Genomic DNA, 20,804 nt, shown 5'->3' with positions numbered 1-20,804 from the left:
ACAAAAAAAACGTCTTAAAAAAGCGTTTTGTATAAATCAATATCTACAATAAAAATCAATGTGTATTTCACTAAATGCAAACGATTTATTTCAAATTATATTTTTAAACCTTGTGGCCTGACCTGAATTTTGAATTTTTAAAGACTCCAACCCAATGGTATGTCAAAAGTTGGCAAACCAGAAACAGAGTTCTGGAAATCACTCAATGTACAGCAAAAAGTGTATCCACGTGTGATATCTGTGTAAAACGATGAATTAATGCCATACAAATCACACACATTCGTACAGAATTCGACAACATCTGTGACAGCAGCAAATGGATTATTTAAGGTAATCATTACAAGGCTTGTATCCAAGTCCGGATGCATTAGTATTTTATAGTACCACTTTGGTGCTTCAATGTAACTGCCATCATCCAAATATATCGAAGTTAACACATTTGCAGTTGTGGGTAGTTGTAGTATACCCAAAGTACTTGTAAATGTCAATAGATCAGACCCAAATTGTGTAGCAAGACTTCTAGCTTGATTCTCAACACGTATCCAATTACCAGCATTTATAACCTGAAATTCTGGTGCGCAATTTGTATAGAAATAGGTTGCCAATTGTTCATAACCAAAAACGAAATCTGCATCAGGGGCTAAATGACCACGAGCCAGAAAACTTGAGGATGTTATATAAGCTTGGTTCACACCAAAATAGTTTTCGAACCGCGATATTTGATTATTGGTTGTGTAAAAGTTGTTAGTGGCTGTGGTAGTAAAACGCATACCATTAGCGCGGAAGGCCCGACGGGTGCTCTCGTTTATTTTATCTGTATAAAAAAAAAACACTGTTTAGACTGAATATTCCAAGATAACATTTAAGTATGGATGAAATAAGATAAGATAGTGGAGGTGCGAGTTTTTAGGAGGTTGGAGGTTGTATATGGTTTAAATATTTAAAATTATGTACCAAAGAATACACTACAGTCTTGCAACGACTATAAAACTATTAACTATACAGTATGAAGTGTGGAGGGTGCAGAAACTATTTAATTAAAAATGAAAATGATAATAATGAACGTTAAATATATGTATGTTAATAGTTATATATTTATCATAACTACTCACAATTTTGTGTAGCGCCATTGATAATACTACGTGAGTACAGTGTTTGCTCCGTATTGCTGTCATAGCATATGGTAAACAAGTGTAAGAAATTGTTGGAATCTAATGTGAAGCCTGCTTTATACACTACACCTTGATTATTTGAACATGGTGTTGTTGTAAGTAGTAGATCAGATGTGGGTATACTAGTACAGCGCAATTGCGATAGTGTATAACTTTGTGATTTTTCAGTACTATAAAAGACATTGCCACTCTGACATGTTAGCGTTAATTTTTGTTGTGCCAAATCAACCAATTGATTGCCACTTCCAGCACAGAACACCGTTAAGCTACTGCCAATTGGTAAAGTAGTCACTTGTCCTGTGGGCCATAGAAGTTCTGGTGTCGGTTTTGCGATAGTACTTATAACATAAACTGGTTCCGGATTCGGTATATCCGTAGGCATTGTTATAGTGCAGCCTGTAGGTGCAGCAGTAGTAGTAGTAGTAGTAGTAGGAGTTGTTGGTTGTTCTGTAGTTGTGGCTATGAAAAGCATTACATAGTAAATTTATAGTAAAATTAGGATAAGTTAAATAATAATATATAGTGTATATAATTATTAAAAAAAATGGTACTTTCTGTCTATACTTTTTATAACAATCAACTGCCAATTTTCACGGCATCTCACAATCATTTACAATAACACGCAGGTATATACCATTTATATGGAATACCTTCTAATAGCATTCTACTTTTAAAATTTCATTCGTTACTTTAATAATCTATATATCATTCCATTTAAATAGTTTAATCTTTAATTTGATTTAATTTTAACTATTTCAGTATATATACTGAATATTTTGTAATGCAACTGTTTCAGTATATAAATAAATATTTATATACTAGATGATGGTAAAAAGTTTTAGATCCTATAAAGATTTAAGTTTATATACACAGAATAAATTTTATACGCAGAAAAGTTAGAAATGGACTTTAGTAAATACATTCATAATAGTTATGTATCAAAACTTAAGAATTTTTGAAATGTGAAGTACTGTGATATGCATAAGAGCAACATATACTTACTACTTATAACTTCATTCAATAAGTTTATGGCAGTTAGTGTAGAAGGAAGGTCAGCATAGTGAGTTTTGAAGTCTTCCAATTCACAACAGAACGTATAACCACGTGTCAAATCTGTAAACTCTGCAACGTTGGTACCAGCTCTTTGACAGACATTAGTACAAAATTCATCAATATCTCCAGTAGTAGCAAATGGGTTATTCAGCGTAATAAATACGATAGCTGAGTTAGTTGCTTCACGCTTCACAACCTTAAAATAATATTTGGGAGCTTCAATTTTATTTGTTGCATCCAAATAAATTGATACCAACGTATTACTTGTTGTTGGTAATTGCAGAATACCCATATAACCGTTGTAGATCTGCAGATCATCATTGTAAGTGACTGCCAGACTACGTACTAAATTTTCAACTCGTATCCAATTACCGGCATTTACAATTTGAAATTCTGGCGCTGCATTGGTGTAGAAATACGTCGCCAACTGCTCATAACCAAAAATGAAATCTGCATCTGGTGTTAGATGACCACGTGCCAAATAGCTTGTAGTCGTTATATATGGTTGACTTGAACCGAAATAGGATTCGAAACGTGAGATTTGGTTGTTGATTGTATAGAAATTGTTCGTTGCTGTAGTTGTGAACTGCATTCCTTCCGCTCGAAATGCACGTCTTGTGCTCTCTTGTATGTTAACTACATAAATGACATGATTTCCATATGACATATGTTTAACAGTAGTCGTACTACTACTACTTACAATTTATTGCTGCACCATTTACTGTATTATGAGTGTAAAATGTGTTTTCAGTTACATTACTATAACAAATGCTGAAAACACTTGCAAATTGATTTGTGTTATATTCAAATCCAGCTTTAAATATGTAACCTTGACCATTTGAACAGGTTTCTGATGTTAAACGTAGCACTGAAGTCGGTATAGACTTGCAGCCTAATTGATTAAGAGTATATGCCACGTTACCTACAACACTTTTGAATGTGTCATCTGTATGACAGTAAAGTTCCAGCGATTGTTGGTTGAGCAAATTTATCGCATTTCCTGAACCTGGGCATACTAGCAGTAATTTTCCACCATTAGGAATTGTAGTTACCTGACCAGTTGGTTTAAAGAGCACATAAGGACTCAAACCATCCAGTGAGCTAAGCCACACAGGCTCGGATGTGGGCATATCAGTTGGTAAAGTAATTCCGCAACCACTTCCATTAACACTACAGGCTGTAATTTAGAGATATTTTTTAAAAATAATTAACTTCCATAATTCCACTCTTTGTTCATACTTGATAAACTTAAACACAGAACAAGAATAGCCAACTTTATTTGACCATAAGCGTCAAGCACATTTGGTTTGTAGGAATACATTTTTGAATTTAACTTATTGCAATAGTTTTGGCGATATTTATAGAAGATATCTGCCATGGAATACTAATAAAACCATTATCGTATGCATATACCTAACTATATAAAAAACTTCCACATATCAGTTAAAGCATATGTACATGCCGACTTCTGGATCGCTAAGTAGTGTACGGGGAACCGAAGTAGTAAATTCGAAAACATTTGTGCTTTCAATGTTTGCTTCTTCAGTTTATTTGCTATTTTTATTTAAATAAAAAAATTGTTGCTATATAAATAAACTTAATTAAAAGCGGATAAGAGCAAATCAGCCAATATTAGGGTTTCTTCACTATCTGCTGTAAGTTCAAAGGTTATTATTTCATGCAATGAATATCTATGTCCTCCAAAAAGCATAATATTAGTGAGGATGGATATTTACAACAACGTATGTAAGGGACGCACAAGTATCCAGCAGACTTTTTAAATATGAGTAATTCCTCACTGTGCTTAGAAGACACGGTAATTAACAGTTATAATTAGATTTTTACAAGTATTCGAATTGAAAATGGTATTCGTATTGGTATTGTTCAAATCAATTGAAAGAGAAAGTTCTCCCAAGTCTAATGATAGCGGTAGTCGATACATTTAATTTAAAGAAAAAAAGCTATACCAACTCCATACAGAGTTGAGACAGTTGGTAAACATAATGGTATGGTATGATCGATTGACGTTATTCTACCTTTCTGAATACCTAGAGTAGTTTTTTGAGAGAAATTTATTATTCTATAAGCACTTCAAAACACGAATTTCATTGAAAAGCGAGTGGAAACAACTCCTGCCATTAGATTAACTAAACTGCTATACAAATAACTTCAAGCATTAGTTTATTATTCGGAATAAAGATTGAATATCACTAGCATCATATTTTTCAAGTACAGGAAACTTGAATGAAGAAGCGGGTCTCCTATGTATACAATGAAACTATAAATATACCCCAGGAGCGGCATGAATAACGTCCCTGAGCTGTTCTTGCAAGTGGCGCTAAGCATTCCCAACAGGGATTATAGCAGCAGGTTTCTATAAACTAAAATAAGAACTAAATAATTCATTTTGCATTTTTGCTTTATTTACTTTAATAAATTAATTTCAATTATAACAAAATATTTTTAACTGTTAACAAAGTTTATAGGAACTTAAATTCAAGTTTTATATACATTATAGATTGTTCTTTAAATTTTGTGTTTTGTAAAAAAAAGTAACTGAACAAATAATATTTAAATTAAATTTCTTGAGTTAAAAATGAATTATATTATATAAGTTGTCGAAATCATCCAATAAGTCATGATCATAAAAAAGGTAGTCATCGTCATCATCATCAGAGTACTCGATATCAAAATTATTAATGATGGCATGCCATACATCAAAACCGTCCTCTTCGTCCGAATTCAGATCGAAGTCACTATCGGAGTAGTCGGATTCTAATTCATCACAGAAATCATTATATGTATTATCAATTTTTACATTCACCAATGATTTGGAGTTTATATATACATCATTCTACAATTAAAATAATTATTTATTTAATAAATATTAATATATATATTTATTAATATAAATTTATTGAGAAAAATTTATATGCTAAAAATAAAATCGCTTCGATAATGCTTAATATACATCAGAAATTATCTTCAAGACATATTTTTGGTTTTGTCCATATATACTATACTATTTGCTTTGAATTCGTTAGAACTCTAAAGTATTTCATACTAAATTATTAAAAGATTCAAACTTTTTATATTTACATTTGCAAAGATCTATATAGCAATCAAAAATATCGCTTTTACAGGAGTGTAGAAGTGTAGATTTTAGAGAAATGTACTAGTCATTTGGACCGACAATGACTCTTTGTGGTGCCCTAAAGTGGTTTGGGCTTTTACTGCTATTAAAACCTTTTTCGCACAAGTTCCAGTTCATTGCGATTATTTATTAGAAGTAAGTTCTCAGTCCCTCCTTTTAACAACTCAGTGCAGAAATAATATAGTATTTAAAAGAAAATATATTTCAAATATATATGCAAAAGTTTATTGAACTTGATAAATGTTTATTTAAAAATTTGACTAATGAAAGAGAATGGTGTTTGGGTAAGTCAAAAGATAATTTAATCTACTTTTAAAATTTGGTAGGAGTTTTTTTAAATAAATGCTATTTGCGAAAATCAACAAATGCTTAGAGAGGATATTGAAATGATTTCATAATTAACAATCTGTTAAAGTCCTGCGTTTAGTAGTAATAAACAATGACCCTTTAGAGTACAAATGTTTGTAATTGAATTTATTAATTTTTTTTTTTAAATTATCTTTTGTAAACTTATACATACCTGTAGTATGGTGTAAGCAGTTGATGTGCCTGATAATAGAATCTCGAAAGGTGCTGATATATCAGTAACTTTTGACTTAAGTTCTTTAATGACATTTAAAATAAATGTTTCTGTGATATTTTTGACGCCTTTAAGACAAAGCTTTTTTAAGTTCTTACAATCCTTAACAAGTGTAATCAAACCAGACTCAGTAATTGATTTACACTTCTCCAAATCAATTACTTCCAATTGCTTAAGGTTTTCGGCGAGCAGGCGTAAACATTCATCATTTAGTTGTGAACTGGAATAAATTTTAAGATACTTTAAATTTTTCAAATTCGTAATTGCTTTAGTCCGTTCCAAGCTAACCGCATCCATCACATCTAGTGAAAGATATTCAATTTTTAAATCCACTCCTCTTATCATTGATTGGAATAAATGATTTGACATAATAAAATAAGGAATACGATTTTGTACTTCTAAGTGCGTGAGCTGTGGCATTTCCAAAATCCATTTCAATTTAGTAATGGAAAGTTTCAGTTCAGACAATTTGGTGTGTTTCGAAATAATGTAATCAAGCTGACTTTGTGTAGAAATGCGCTCGCAACGACGAATATCAAGCTTAGTTAAGTCCTTAAGTTTTTTTATAATGGAAGTCAAGTTACCAGTAGTAACATTAACACAACCATCTAAACTAAGTTCTGTTAGATTCACCATTTCATCTATATATCTTCCTGAAATTATATGTATTATTAAGCAAGTTATCATACGATAGTAATACATGAGAAAAATAAAACCATATTGTACAAAAAGAATAACATGTCAGATTAATCTTAATTATATATTGAAACATATTAACTAATATTAATTCAGTTATCAAAAAAAGTAATTTAAAATTAAATTATATATTTAAACACAAATTATTATTCTATAATTAATTTAGATAATCAAAATGCAAAAAATAACTGAGTATTATTTGATGGAATTTCTTTACTGAAGTCCTTTGCTACTATTAGAAGCTTTTTTCGTATCGGTTTATTTTATTATATCATATTATAAATTTCTATCTTTATGAAGTTTTCCATAAACTACTGACTACTATTTTCATAGAGAAGTTACGATTTTTTTACTGATTATGAAAAAAAAATTTTATATACATATATGAAGAAATATTGGTTTTAAGAAATTGATAAAATAATAGTCAAAAATATTATAATTACCTGTGATATCAGAGCTACTCTTTACAGCTAAGGAAATTAAATTAGGAATCTGCTTTATTGTTTTGAAACAATTATCATTTACGGTACAATATTCAAATTCCAATTTTGTTAATTTTGTCCAGTTGGTCGACCATTTTCTCAAAATGCCTGGACTGACTTTGATTTCACCAAATTTAATACTTTCCACATTACGGCAAAATTTTCCAATCATATCTATATACCGATCAGCATCACGCAATGGAAGGGGCCCTGCAATATTTATTATTTCATCACCAGCAATTTTGAAGAATTCATGCGCTTCAAAAATTGTAACATTGTTGAATATTACTGGATCTAAATCTTTAATTTTATTATATTGTAGAAATAAAGCTTTAAAACGATCACATGAACGAGCAAAATTCAGCTGTGCACGAAACTCCAACATTTGGAATATATATAAAAGGCAATCATCATTTAAATTCAAAATGTATGACGGCTCCATAAGTTGCGACTCAGCAGTTGATATAGTCTCCTCAACTTGTGGTTGAGTCCAACTATAGCATGGCTTTACAAAAACTTGATAACTTTTAAATGAATGGCGCGGTCTTTTTAAAACCCTAAAAATAAGAAAATATATTTATTATTCTATTCGACTTATTTTTTTTAAAAAATAAATCTTTCAAGTTATTTACCTGGCAGCTGCGTACGGATCATTAAAATTTACAAAACCCACTTTAAAACGGGCTAACTTATGGCGATCACCACGATAAAAATTCAACTGTTTGATATCGCCATACCTGGTGAAATAAACCATTGCTTCAGTTTCTGTCACCTAATAAAAACGTACAGTACTTATTAAAAAAATTAAATAATTCCACTTTATTAGTATATACATATATGTATGATTAAAAGACTTGTCCGCAGATACGCCAATATTACCACCGATCACAGAAAATTGTATTTCATGATATTATATTTTGTGAAAAATATTTGGGTGGGTTAAAGTTCCTATAAACACGAAATATTTTTCTGGTCTGCAGTATGTTGGTAAAATAACATTCTTCTAGATAATGTCCAAACAAATTTCAATTGAATTTATTATGTTGATGCCTTGCCTTATGAAGCACACAAAGGACAATTTCCTTACACAACAAAAATACGTGTACGTTTAACATTTATTGGAAGTTATTATTTAACTATATGCACTTACAATGAAAATATTGTTAGTACTATATTTCGTAACTTTTTGAAGTGATAATTTATCATCTTCAGCACTGCAACTTTCTCCGTTAATAATTGGAAATTATACTATATACGGCCGACATAATCGAAATACACACCATTATTCAATTTATATTTTATGATAAAACTCAATTCAACAAAAATTTTTGTAACATAATGCAAACATAATTTACACATTCTTTGCTATGATTTACAAATTAATAATAGGATCACACTTTATTAAAATTTACAAAAGGGTGCAATTGCACACCTGATTTGCAACAACAAATTTTGGCATTTTCGAAATTTAGCGCCAAAAGAAACGAACACAAGCAAGTGGTCTACCATTTTTAGTGAATACTGCGTTAAAGAAAAGCGACAAAAGAGGCAAAGCGACAAGACAAACCTTCATTTTTAACGAAATTATTTGCAAAACTAAACAAGCTAAATAATAGTTTATGAATTAACAATTTAATTATACAATTTACTATATCTTACCATAACAGGAACTTTATAAACAAATACATTGTATATTAATATATTATCTTCAGTATACGCCTTAGAATCTTTGAAGTAGAACTCCTGCGTTTCTCCTAATTTTAAAATTTAATTAATATAAGTAAAATAATATATTGTATCTTTACCTCTTCTGAAGTTCATTGTTTACAAAGTACACCAAAAAATGGCAAGTTGAAAGCGTACAATTTAAATATCTTTTAATGAAATTCTACAGCTTTTTGCAGCCCGCACGTTAATATCAAAAGCGACAAATGTTTTTTTTTGCAAAATATATATTAGAATCTTCGACGAACGATTGACTGCCCGCCCTTAGCACTTCAATAAAACAAAATGCAATCAGAAGCAGTCACAATCGAGTTACATTCACAATAAAAGTTGTCAAAAAAAATGTGCTGCCTGATCGTATAAAACATATACATTAATTTTTTATTTGACAGCTTTATGCTATGATACTTAACAACGAATACAAGTATCCTTGATACTTAATATATAATTGTCTATTAACATATACAAAAACTTAAATTATAAACGGTTATAATCCTTACAAAGTTTATAAGTATGCTAAGTGCATTTGAAATCGAAGTTATATATAAATTTACATTATTTAGACGATATCATCTTATTAAAAATAAATTAATAAAATTTCATTCAATTTAGCATTACAAAGTCTTATTCTTCTTTCGCCATTTTTATTGTCATCAAGAACAAGGTTTTACTTATCAAAAAGTTGAAATAAAAACTTCTGTTACAACTTCGCACTGTTACTTTTCATAAAAGTTTAAAATTTTTGCAATAGTATTTAAGATGAAATGTTTAGCTATTATTTAATTGCTAATATGAACCAATCCAATTTATAATATATATTAACATGTAAAAATTGTACTTACATCCATTTTGAAATGATCCATGTCTTGATTCGAAATGATTTCATAAATTTTGAATTTATAGAAATTTTTTTTAAATAGAATTTAAAATTTTATGTGAATTATAAATTAAAAAATTGAGAACAAGAGAAATAGACAAATTTAATTACCACGTTGGTGATAATTGAGTTGCTCACAATTATTAATAGCACAACGATCCAAGTTGAATCTTGGCTTCTCTAGACTTTGTGCATATTTAGAGTAAATATATGTATTTTTATATAGATAAGTCAGTATAAAAATATTTACTGTTTTAAAAGAAAACATATCAAAATAATAATAATAATGGGAATTGATAATTGTAATGACTCTCTGTATAATGTGTCTTCCGGTAATGATCAAAAAAAATTTTAAATTGCCACATCATTCGTCGTATAACTGTCTGTTTAATATAGTCCTTAATGCTTAAATAATATTATATAGTATATATTAGGCGTTTTCGGTAGCTCGCAAGTGCAGCAAAAACGCACGCTGGCCTATATTCGCTAAGCGAGACATTGACATCACTGTTGCAATCTGTCAAATGTTTTGTTTTCACAAACAGCAAATCTTGCATATATGCACACAAATCAAGCAAACTACATTTTTTATAAAAATAAATAATTAATATAAAATTGAAAATTAAAATGAATACAAAATTAAAAGGAATGGTAAGAATGATGAATATTTCAAAACAAAACACTGAAATTTTTCCTTTTTTCCCAATTTTCAAATATATGAAATTTTTGAATTTTGTTTAAAGTTTTGTTATATATGGTTACTATATTCGTTGAAATTGCGATGCTAAAACTTTTTTAATAACTGGTTAAAGTGTTTGGCCAGTAAACAACTATTGGCCTAGATAGAGAAAATAGTATTGTTGTTTTGCATACATTTCAGTCAGTCAACTTGCTGTTTTTTGCCACACTTGCAAGCCACCGAAAGTGCTTATTATAGAGTATAGTGGTTTCTTTGGTATGGATTTTAGTGGTAACATAAAAAAACTTCTGGTAATAATGCAATAATTGATGACAATTTATTAAAATTTTAGATCAATGCATAGTTTGAGTTTATTTTAATATTAAAATCTTCTTACATTTTTAAATAAATTATAGACTCTTCAAGCTAGCTTTGTTTTATTGCAATAAGTGATCAATAGCCCATTGCAGCTGTGCCGTTAATTACAATTAATAGTATTTATTCTAAAAGATATTTGAGTTAAGGTAATAGTCTGGCATCACTTCAATTTTTTTTTTGTTAGTTTCTCTCTCTTTCATCAAAATGACATTTCCACATTTTTTTTTTAAATTGTGCGTCGATATCACTAAAAAGTGGAGAAATATCGGAACAAAATAATATATTAAAAAAATTGTGAAAATATTTTTAATTTTATAGCTGTTAGTAAACTATTATATAAATTTCGTAGAAGTGTGAAGTGAATGCTCACAAAACTAAAAATAGTATGGAAGAAGATTGGAGGCTTGTGTGCCGAACTTGTCTCGCGTCAGACGCTGATTTTTACAATCTGAATGCGCCACTTTCAATGGATGTTGATGATGATGAAAAAATTACACATATGGAATGTTTACGATTTTGTACGCGCCTAGATGATCAAGCACTCTTTCCAATTTATATATGCGCTCAGTGCAGTTCTTCGTTACAAGTGTCTTATAGGTTCATACAAAATGCCTTGCGTTCACATACCATATTATCTGAAAAAATACTCCCTTTGGAAAACTCAACGAAAGAAAAACTGACTAATGTATGCGCGCCATAAAAATGATTTATTAAAAATTTGTGATTTGATTAATGTGTTTTTTGCTTTTTTCTTTAGGATTTAGCAAATGATTCTGCAACAGAAAATGAGATGCGCTTTCGTTGTAAAATATGTTCTCTGAAGGTTTCAAACAAAAAAAGTCTAAAGGAACACGTTAAATCGCATCTAGGTACGTTTTGCTGTTATACATATCATACGCTAAATATTCGTTCTCTTTCGGTTCTTTCTTCAAATGTTTTCGCTTGTTTGTAAACACAACTGTTTTTGTTGTAATTGATATTTGCAATTTATAATTTGTATTTTGAGAGTTTCGAAATTCGAGTTTAAAACATTTTAAATATTTTGTTGTTAGTAATATATTCTGTAGAATTTTTTTTAATATTCATATTATATAGAGTAAAGAAAAATAATAAGGTAAATAAAATGATGAATCACGTGCAACAAATATGGGCGCCAAAATATTCTTATTAGGATGCGTAATTACAAAATATATTTATATATATTTATTTATAAATATATATATATGAATATGTATTTAAATATGTTATATATTTTATAAACATATAATAAACAAACATAATATATACATATATATAATGTATATAATATATATATATATATATATATATGTATATATATATATATCATAAACATATATAAATATTTTTTTAAATGTATATAGTTATATTGTAAATGGGTTCTTATAGCCTTACTTCATAAAGAAATGTTCCATGAGGTATACAAGATGTGTTACAGGCTATCAAGTAAACATCCAAAACTTTAACATGGTGAAACCAATTGCTTTATAGTTTTAGTCATAAACGATTCAATTTTTACAAATTTTATTCTTTAAATACGATTCAGATCGTAAACATTTGTCAGAATGTAGATAATTCGTTGTATATATTTCATAGCTGGTATATAAAGTGAAATATCAAAATGGGTATTAAAATTGAAAATGATTATTTAGACTTCATTAGTTTAATTTAAATTCTTAAATAAATGATGTTAAAGATTATTCTCAATTTCTTTTTTTTTAGTGCTTTCAGCTGTCACTTTGGTTGTATTTTCTATACTCCCTTAATTGTCCTTTTTTAAATGTTGTTGGTGATTTGAAAATTATTTTTCTTGTTTTTTTTTTTGTTTTGGATTATTTTTTTTTGTGTATCCCATGAAAATCTAAATTCAATTTTATGAGCTAAACCGTATTCATTAAATTATTATTATTTATATAAATCTCGAAGTAACGAAGCCGTTAAACTATTTAACAGTGTATTTTTCATAGTAACCATTTGTTTAAAAACAATTTAGCTTATGTTTCTACACATTTTATTATGATGTAGTAACATGCCAAATGATAACTTTGCTAACTAATGTCTGATTTAAATGACAATTCCTTATCAATTTATTAATGACAATTAGTAAGGAAATTGCTAAAAATTTATTCAAAAACCTATGAAGTTTTCCTAACTATTTTATATAACCAAGCTATAAGAAACAAGCTATAAATTGACCTCATCAGCTAAGTGTGTATATTAAATTACTATTAATATATAACAATTTAATTATTTGGGATAATTATCTTTATCAATATTTTATATTTACAGATATCATTTCATTTAGCTGCCAACTGTGTGATTTCGAAACAAAAAAACGAAGTTTGTTATGTGAACATTATGAGATAATACATGGCTGTAAGGCCAAAAGAGAAGAATTAAAACCGAAAACAAACTTTGAAGCCGCAAATTCTTCACAAACAGATAATCAAATAGTCGAAGTTTATAAAGAAGTTAGTGATATAGAAAATTTAACTACAGCCACGTTACCAGAACAACAAATAGAACTGCAATATTCAACAATACCTGAAGAATGGGATGCGACACAAATAGCAAATGTTTTACAGGACAATACAACCCAAATTCAACAAATTTCTAATAATACACAAATACATCCAACACAGATTAATTTGCATCAAATTAGTACGGAACAACAGTTTCAGACGCAACTATTACCGCAACAATTTGCAACAAATATTGACGCAGCACAACTGTCCAATGTTAGTGAATACAATATAGGTAACGACTTGACCATTGGAAATGAATTTGTTGTCATGGCTGATGGCACTATGGAGGAAGTTATGAGCAATGGTAATATATATGATATATTACACGATCTATAAGAAAATAAATGTATTAATGTATTATTGATTGAATATTTCCTTAGGCGTAGTCATTGAGTACATAGATGCAGTTGATGGAAGTGTTACTTTGGACAATAACTTAGTACTGAATAATCTTTTACAAGTGGGAACTAATGATGGCATGGGCATGGACGTTGATGATATTATTATTGAAGAGAATGTTGCATCAGAAATAGCTGAAGGTAAGTAACATAGTTTCATTTTACAACATACAATTTGTTTATAAATGCTTTTTTTTAGAAAATACTAATTTTAACTCATTGTTAACACAACCAACAATAATTAACATGTCGAACATTAGCAAATCTCATTGTAAAATCTGTTTGCAACCCTTTAATACTGAAGATGATCTCAAAGTCCATTTGCTTACGCATAATGGTAAGAAGATTAGGGTCATTTATGTATTGTTTTTCAGTAGTTTTTCAGCAATTGGCTCTATCCTGATAAATTTATAAATATAAATAACGATAGGATTTATATAGATAAAATTATCTCTAGTGAAATGATTTAACTTTATATATATGTTATCGATTCTGAAAATGAGAAAGGAAACAATGTTTTTTTGTCACAAATGAATTTTAATTCCGAATGAAAATTAATTTTTATTATTTTGAGACATTGAGATAGATTGAGATTTAAACTATTATTCTGTGGTTACCAATTCAGGTTTTGGAAAGTTTGAACTATTTGGCTGTTTCTTTACTTCAAGTGACATTGATTTTTAGAAGTTTATTGAGAAAACACACAAAAGACTACATAATGGCATAACTATTATACCACAACGTTAATGTTTTAGAACAATAAGAAATTTTTCACATTAAAATTTAGGTTAAACATAACTTTTAAAAGACACAATATATTCGTGGTTTCACAATATTTTTCAATTGGTGTAAAGTCTAGTGTAATGTCTAGAGTACATGATAACCCAAATTAATATATTTTAGCAGTTTTATTTTTAAATTGATCCGTTACTAAAACTCTTGTATTTAAGAGAAAAGGCGGGTTTTTGAATAGTAGTAAAATTTAATAAAATTTTATTTAAATTAATTTAATGTTTTTGGTTAATCATATAGCTAATCCGTGTATTGCCATATACTCCTCGTCAGTGGTCTTTAGAAATATTCGTTGGCTTTATAAGTCTGTATATAATTGATTGATTAAAAGTGTTAGGCGTTAAACTCTAACCCTTTCAAATTAGACGCAATTATTACGCTTGTTTTCTGCCCGTAACGCGCCAAAGTTGGATAAAACTTTTTTATTTGTATTTAAAGTTTTTTGTTACTTTTTTTCTGATTTTCCAAAAAAGTTAGAGGTCTTATTTGATTTCAAAAATTAAATTTAATTTAAGTTGTAGAAGAAATAGAACGTATCTAAATGCACTCCAAAGCAGTTTTCAATGTTTGTCTGATGGCCTTTCTTTTTAGGAAAAACAAATAAATAATAAACTTTGGATGTGTTTCATGAAATAAGAGATTTTATTTTTAAATGAAATATTTTACATTATTATATAAAATTGAATATAGCATGGTAATGTCAATACAAGGGACATCATAGCCACTAACGAAAACTGTAAAAAAAAACAATATTAGTTCGTAAATCAGTTTATAATATAATTACTAAACGATAATATATAAATATTTTTATAATTATTTTATATATCAATTCTTTATAGATAATCTAAACGGAAGGTTAGATGTACTTAATTCTCACCATGTCAATGATAAGAAAAATGCCATTTTGATATCAGACAAAAAACCAATAAAAAAAATTAATTGTAAAATATGTACAGAAGTCTTTCCTTCTCAGGATATCCTTAAAAATCACATGTTAACGCATAATGGTATGAAATAAAATATGATAGTATACACGTATATATATAATAATTTATAATTATTGCAGAAATACCACATTTCTTCTGTGATCAATGCTCATTTTATACATTCTTCAAGGATGATTTGACGCAACATTATAAAACAAAACATAAACTTCAGCCTACTCAAAAGCAGTTACAACCCAAAAACAGAGTGGAACTGAATGAAAAGCCAAAAGCACCGCCTGTTGTCAAACCTGTTAACGTCAAGCATGTTTACGTGTGTGATTTATGCTTTTTTGAAACAGACATACGCAATAACCTTCGTCGTCACTATCTTGTAAAACATCAAGTAGAAGCAAATGACGTACAATTACGTCCCTCCCTTGGTAAAGTAAAATAAATAATAGTATCGATTTTAATTATTAATATCTCATTTTATAAACAGATGAAACAGATATGGGACTTGATTGCATATCTGATCATAATTCAAAAAGTACGAAAACTAACAAATTTGACTATACCAGTGGTATACACTGTAAAAAATGTAACAAAGTATTCTATAAGCACAGTAAGTTAAAAGCACATTATAAAGATCATGATAGGGAAACAGCTGTAAATGTAAAAGGAGTTAAGTTAGATAGTACAACTGCAGGTGGGATGAATGTAGAAGCAACTGTAACATCTGCTATCGCAATAGATCAGCATATGCCAGCGGATGCTATACCACAGGTTGTGGAAACTGATAATATTGCTGACATTGAATTCGACTTTAATGGTGATGTTCTGTTTGAAGATTTTGATGACGATAATGATAATGATGACATTGAAAACTTATTGTTAACAAGTGATGATGATTTTGAAGATTTGCTTGAAGAGCAAGCTCAAGATACAAATACAAATAATAATCAAGAACCGCTTTGTATGCATTGCAATAAAAAGTTTTTCAGCCAGTATCAATTTGAAAATCATATGTTTATACATAGAGGTAATGCAATTATATAAAATTATTTTTTTTATTAATTTATTATTTATTAATATTATTTTTTATTAATGTAATTATAGGATTAGCGCCGTATCGTTGTGAAATGTGTACAAATCTTTATAACACAAAACGTGCACTTATTAAACATTATAAAGCCATACATAATAGGATACCCACAAGAGATATGATACAAGCTAAGGGTGATATTCGTAAGTAATTCGTTGATAAAAATATTTGCAAATTAATATATTCATTTATATGTTTTCAGAGTGGTCGGAGAAAATGCCAATAGATTTTTCGAATTTAAAAAAGCAAAAAGGTAAGAAAATAGAAATATTTAAATGAATTATATGTTCTTTTTGTTAAATTTTATTTTATTACAGAAACAACGTTAATGTGCGGAAAGTGTCCGTTTGATTCAACAAATTTGAGTGTTTTGAAAAATCATTTAAAAGAGAAGCATGAAACAATAGACGGTAAGTAAAGATTTATTTACAAAAAAAAAAGCAGTTATTTGATATTAATTATTTCTCTTTACAGATAAATTCATTTTGCAAAGTAAGTTTTGTTTAACATTTATTGTATTAAGTGTATTGTAGAAACTTTTTTTTAACGGATGCGTATCGTCAGCTAACTTTGTTCAAGAAGAGTGATAAAAATGATAAAAAAATTTGGTTTTAAAAAAATGGTCTATTCAAGTGGTGTCCGTTAAGAGAGTTTTCACTGTATTATGCTTTAGCATATGTGTTTGGTTTATTGTATTTTAAATAAGCTATTTTATTATTTATTTAATAATAAAAATATATTTTAAATACATATATATATTTATTTTCGATCATTATTTTACATTCTCGTAACAAAATAATGGATGTTTTATTTGTTAATATTGTAATATTTCATGAAGCTTTATTTTTAATTGTAAATACTATCGTTATATTGTTATGGTAGAATTAAACAATACTAGTAGCAAAAATCTGTCATGTATTAACATATTTATTGCAACTTATATATAAAAAAAAAGTGTAATCAACAATAAAATGTTATTAAGCTTTGGATTTTAATAGAGCACATATATAAATTACAATACTAATCTAACGAATAACGATTTATTATTAACGATTTCTAAATAACTCTCTAAAGAGAGCAATGAGGTTTTCACAAAGCTAATAAGAATTTTTTTTTATGAAGTAGAATATTTCGTTATATTCATAATCATGTGAATTATATCAATTTAACACTAATAATATATATTCCATTCTATGCTTATATAGAACTAATGTTTGAGTGCCCACGTTGTGTACGTTCATTTGCTACAAAAAATCGGCTTTTGAGGCATTTAGATCGCAGTCATTCATCAGAACCAATTATTCAGCAACGGGATACCATTAAGGAGCAGGTTTCTGTACAGAAAGCAACATCATCCAGCTCCAAAGTTGGTAAGGATCATATAAGTTTAGGTGCAGCACAATCAGAAAAACTTAAACTATTATTGGGAAATGATATAGACGGTTAGAGATTATAAGAACTTTAATAAAAAGCAAGTATTAAAAATAATAAAACTATCTATATCAAACAGCCAATGAAACAGAATTAAAAGTGCTTAATGAGTCCCAATTGTATACAGGCATAACTGAGCCCTCATCTCTTCACACAACATTAGACATAAACATAAAGCAGCTTAAAACATCTATAACAAACAATTCTCATAAGGACATAACATCCAAGACAACAACAGACTTAACAACATCTACAACATATGAAAAAGAATTTGACGTAAATAATGCAAATGATAAGACAAAAGATTCTAATAGCTTTGTAATTAGAGAAGAAAGAACTTCTTGCAACAACGATGATATTGATATCATTATTCAATATAAATCTGAAAGTGATCCTTTGGATTCAAATCCAGAGGATATATGTGCAGTTAAACAAAACATTTCAAGTAAAGAAAAGGATTACAGATGTCATGTTTGCAATGGCACCTATAAGACGTTAATGTCTTTGAAATATCATAGTAAACGTCATATGGAACGTCAATATCAATGCAATACGTGCTCTAAGTCTTTTGTGGAACGTTACGAATTGCAACAACATAATTATACACATACTGGCGAATTGCCACACAAGTGCGATATTTGTGGGAAAAAATTTCGTTATTCATTTCATTTGAAGCGGCATAAGGATGTGCAACATTTAGGCAAACGTTTTGTATGCTCCGTCGAAGGATGCGGCAAAATTTTCACGCAAAGTTTTCAACTCAAGATACATGCATGGTCTCACAATGGATATGTTCCCTACAAATGTGTCGATTGTGGCATTGGATTCAAAAAACGTGTTTTGTAAGTAAATATTTTAAGTTGAAATCATAAAAAATTAATTAAAGCTAACACTAAATTAATATTAAAAATTATAATTTACAGATTGCGTGCACACGTTAAAGCAAAACATAATAAAATTCTCAACGAAGAGGACATTTTTAAGGCAGATGAAATCAATGACGATTTAAACGATATTATAGAGCAACCATAAGAGAGTTTTGCTAGTATGTCATGACCAATATTTATATTGATTTATATAGTTGGAATGATTCTTAATTTGCCAATAAACTATTGAAGAAAGACACAATCATTGCATAGAGCAATCCAGCGCACGAACCATCTCTTGCAACATGACAACATGACGTTACACACGGTTTTCTCATTTAAATTATTTTAGTTTCTATAAAAAATGCTTATAAAATCCATATTAGTATAATTTTGTATTTTACACATTTAAGTTTGTATATATAACTTATGTAATATTTGTCAAAAAAACCATCGTAAATTATATCTGTACATATTTATATCCAAAGATGTTATTGGCAAACCATTTTTGTCACATTTGTTATAATATATATATTAAATTAAGTTATTCCCATAAATGATGAGAAATAAAACAACATTTGATTTTTAATTAATTAAAGTTAAATAGTTTTACTTATAATTTAGTAGTAGTAATTGTAGTTTTAAATAGTTCTTTAAGTTTTAAAAAGTCGAGGTCAAAACTTGTGTCTTACATTTTTGTTTATATTTAAATGAAATAAAAATCATATTAAAAGATTAAATTGATATATTAATTATAAATGATTTAATGGATGGGTGTATTAAAGATTATAATCAAAAATTATTTAAAGGGTAGTTCGGGGAGAAATGGTTCGTTCCCACTCATGTGCATTCCTACTCTTAAAGGAGCTATAAATTAATTGTAAAAAACCAAACAAAAATTCTGGGTTTAATATACTCCTCCATAAATGCGCCAAGATGGTGACATTTTTATCAGCTTAAACTATCATAAGCGATGCCAATCATTACAATAAATAATAAAATGAAATCTGTTTATTTGTTTATATAAAATGACTCTCAATTTACCGCTGAAGCAATCTATATAACGTCTATATAAATCAATGAGTATAGTCTGACTGGAGGAATTAGTATTCCTACAAATAGTTTTTACTAAACGATCGGATAATGATAAATTGAAAAAAAATATATACAAGACTAGTGAAATGTGAGAAACGCTAGAGAGAAATTTTTTACAAATACTTCAGTTTTCTTTGAAGATTTTTGTAAATTCAATTTTGATGTTTAATTTGATATTATTAAAGACAAGGAATTTTTATAAAATCAAAAAAAAAATCAATTATATATAACATAGTAACGTTTTTGTTAAAAAGGATTGGATCAAAATGCATATACAGAATTTAAATACTAGAGTATAAGAAACTAGGATAGAAAACTGTCTCGTACGTCAAAGAAGCAGATACACTTAAAGATCTCTAGCACCTCTAGAGACTTGCTACCTTAAAGTCAAAATTGGAAATAACGAGGTTCACAATGCTAAAATGGAACCCCAAAAAATCAAGAAATTTTCTTTCCATATGAAAAGATAATAATCGCAATTTCCAAAAACTGTCATCAGAGGATAATGTCTTTAGAATCGACATATCTTGAGAAGGGATATTGCATTTAGTGATTTCTGCTGAAGCTATGGTGATGAAAACCAAAAATAACCAATGAAACATCTTCGCTTTTCACCACAAAAGAAAAAATAGTAATATAAAGTTAGTATCAGTTAAGATAGATTTATTTTATATCTAACCTCTAACGACTATTTCAATTTGTGATAAGGCGGTTCAATGATAGTTTATAATTTGATTAGGAGCCCCTGGAACTAGATGGTATTATAACTATCTAATTAGCGTGTGTCGATATCCAAATTCTTATAAGACTGAATAATGTAAATAACTGGAACGGGATTTTTAACTAGAGCCAGAA

General features: G+C 28.5%; 4 protein-coding genes across 9 annotated transcripts in view; 2 read left to right on the top strand and 2 right to left on the bottom strand.

Annotated features, from left to right (window-relative positions):
• The window catches only part of LOC119684897 (putative uncharacterized protein DDB_G0292292), a gene marked incomplete at its 3' end in the record, with an annotated part of 137,368 nt that overhangs the window by 89,948 nt on the left and 26,616 nt on the right, over nt 1-20,804 (top strand). The window lies entirely within an intron of this gene.
• LOC119684949 lies at nt 64-3,570 on the bottom strand. 2 transcript variants are annotated; one of them, XM_038099106.1, is made up of 5 exons: nt 3,465-3,570; nt 2,926-3,402; nt 2,175-2,861; nt 1,113-1,631; nt 64-814 (listed from the first exon to the last, which is right to left on the bottom strand). In XM_038099106.1, exons 1-5 carry the CDS (start codon nt 3,544-3,546, stop codon nt 138-140), a joined length of 2,442 nt encoding a protein of 813 aa, XP_037955034.1. In that variant the 5' UTR covers nt 3,547-3,570; the 3' UTR covers nt 64-137. The 2 variants fall into 2 exon arrangements, with proteins under 2 accessions (XP_037955034.1, XP_037955035.1); XM_038099107.1 differs by having other exon boundaries at nt 1,113-1,568.
• On the bottom strand, nt 4,742-9,747 carry LOC119684951. Of its 2 annotated transcripts, XM_038099111.1 has the most exons (6): nt 8,943-9,231; nt 8,797-8,891; nt 7,770-7,909; nt 7,099-7,694; nt 5,900-6,612; nt 4,742-5,079 (listed from the first exon to the last, which is right to left on the bottom strand). In XM_038099111.1, exons 1-6 carry the CDS (start codon nt 8,956-8,958, stop codon nt 4,816-4,818), a joined length of 1,824 nt encoding a protein of 607 aa, XP_037955039.1. In that variant the 5' UTR covers nt 8,959-9,231; the 3' UTR covers nt 4,742-4,815. The 2 variants fall into 2 exon arrangements, with proteins under 2 accessions (XP_037955039.1, XP_037955040.1); XM_038099112.1 differs by lacking the exons at nt 8,797-8,891; nt 8,943-9,231 and adding an exon at nt 9,705-9,747.
• LOC119684945 (zinc finger protein 62 homolog) lies at nt 11,011-19,252 on the top strand. 4 transcript variants are annotated; one of them, XM_038099099.1, is made up of 15 exons: nt 11,012-11,481; nt 11,554-11,665; nt 13,104-13,643; nt 13,720-13,878; nt 13,937-14,074; nt 15,369-15,536; nt 15,596-15,895; nt 15,955-16,494; nt 16,572-16,700; nt 16,760-16,810; nt 16,875-16,967; nt 17,032-17,049; nt 17,763-17,927; nt 18,116-18,830; nt 18,912-19,252. In XM_038099099.1, exons 1-15 carry the CDS (start codon nt 11,182-11,184, stop codon nt 19,018-19,020), a joined length of 3,537 nt encoding a protein of 1,178 aa, XP_037955027.1. In that variant the 5' UTR covers nt 11,012-11,181; the 3' UTR covers nt 19,021-19,252. The 4 variants fall into 4 exon arrangements, with proteins under 4 accessions (XP_037955029.1, XP_037955027.1, XP_037955026.1 ...); XM_038099098.1 differs by having other exon boundaries at nt 17,763-17,999; nt 18,068-18,830; XM_038099101.1 differs by lacking the exon at nt 18,912-19,252 and having other exon boundaries at nt 11,011-11,481; nt 17,763-18,028; nt 18,116-18,200.

The sequence above is a fragment of the Teleopsis dalmanni genome, chromosome 2, assembly GCF_002237135.1.
Source record: "Teleopsis dalmanni isolate 2A chromosome 2, ASM223713v2, whole genome shotgun sequence".
Taxonomy (NCBI): domain Eukaryota; kingdom Metazoa; phylum Arthropoda; class Insecta; order Diptera; family Diopsidae; genus Teleopsis; species Teleopsis dalmanni.
The sequence above is the reverse complement of the archived record's forward strand: the minus strand, read 5'-3'. Positions and strand labels throughout refer to the sequence as shown.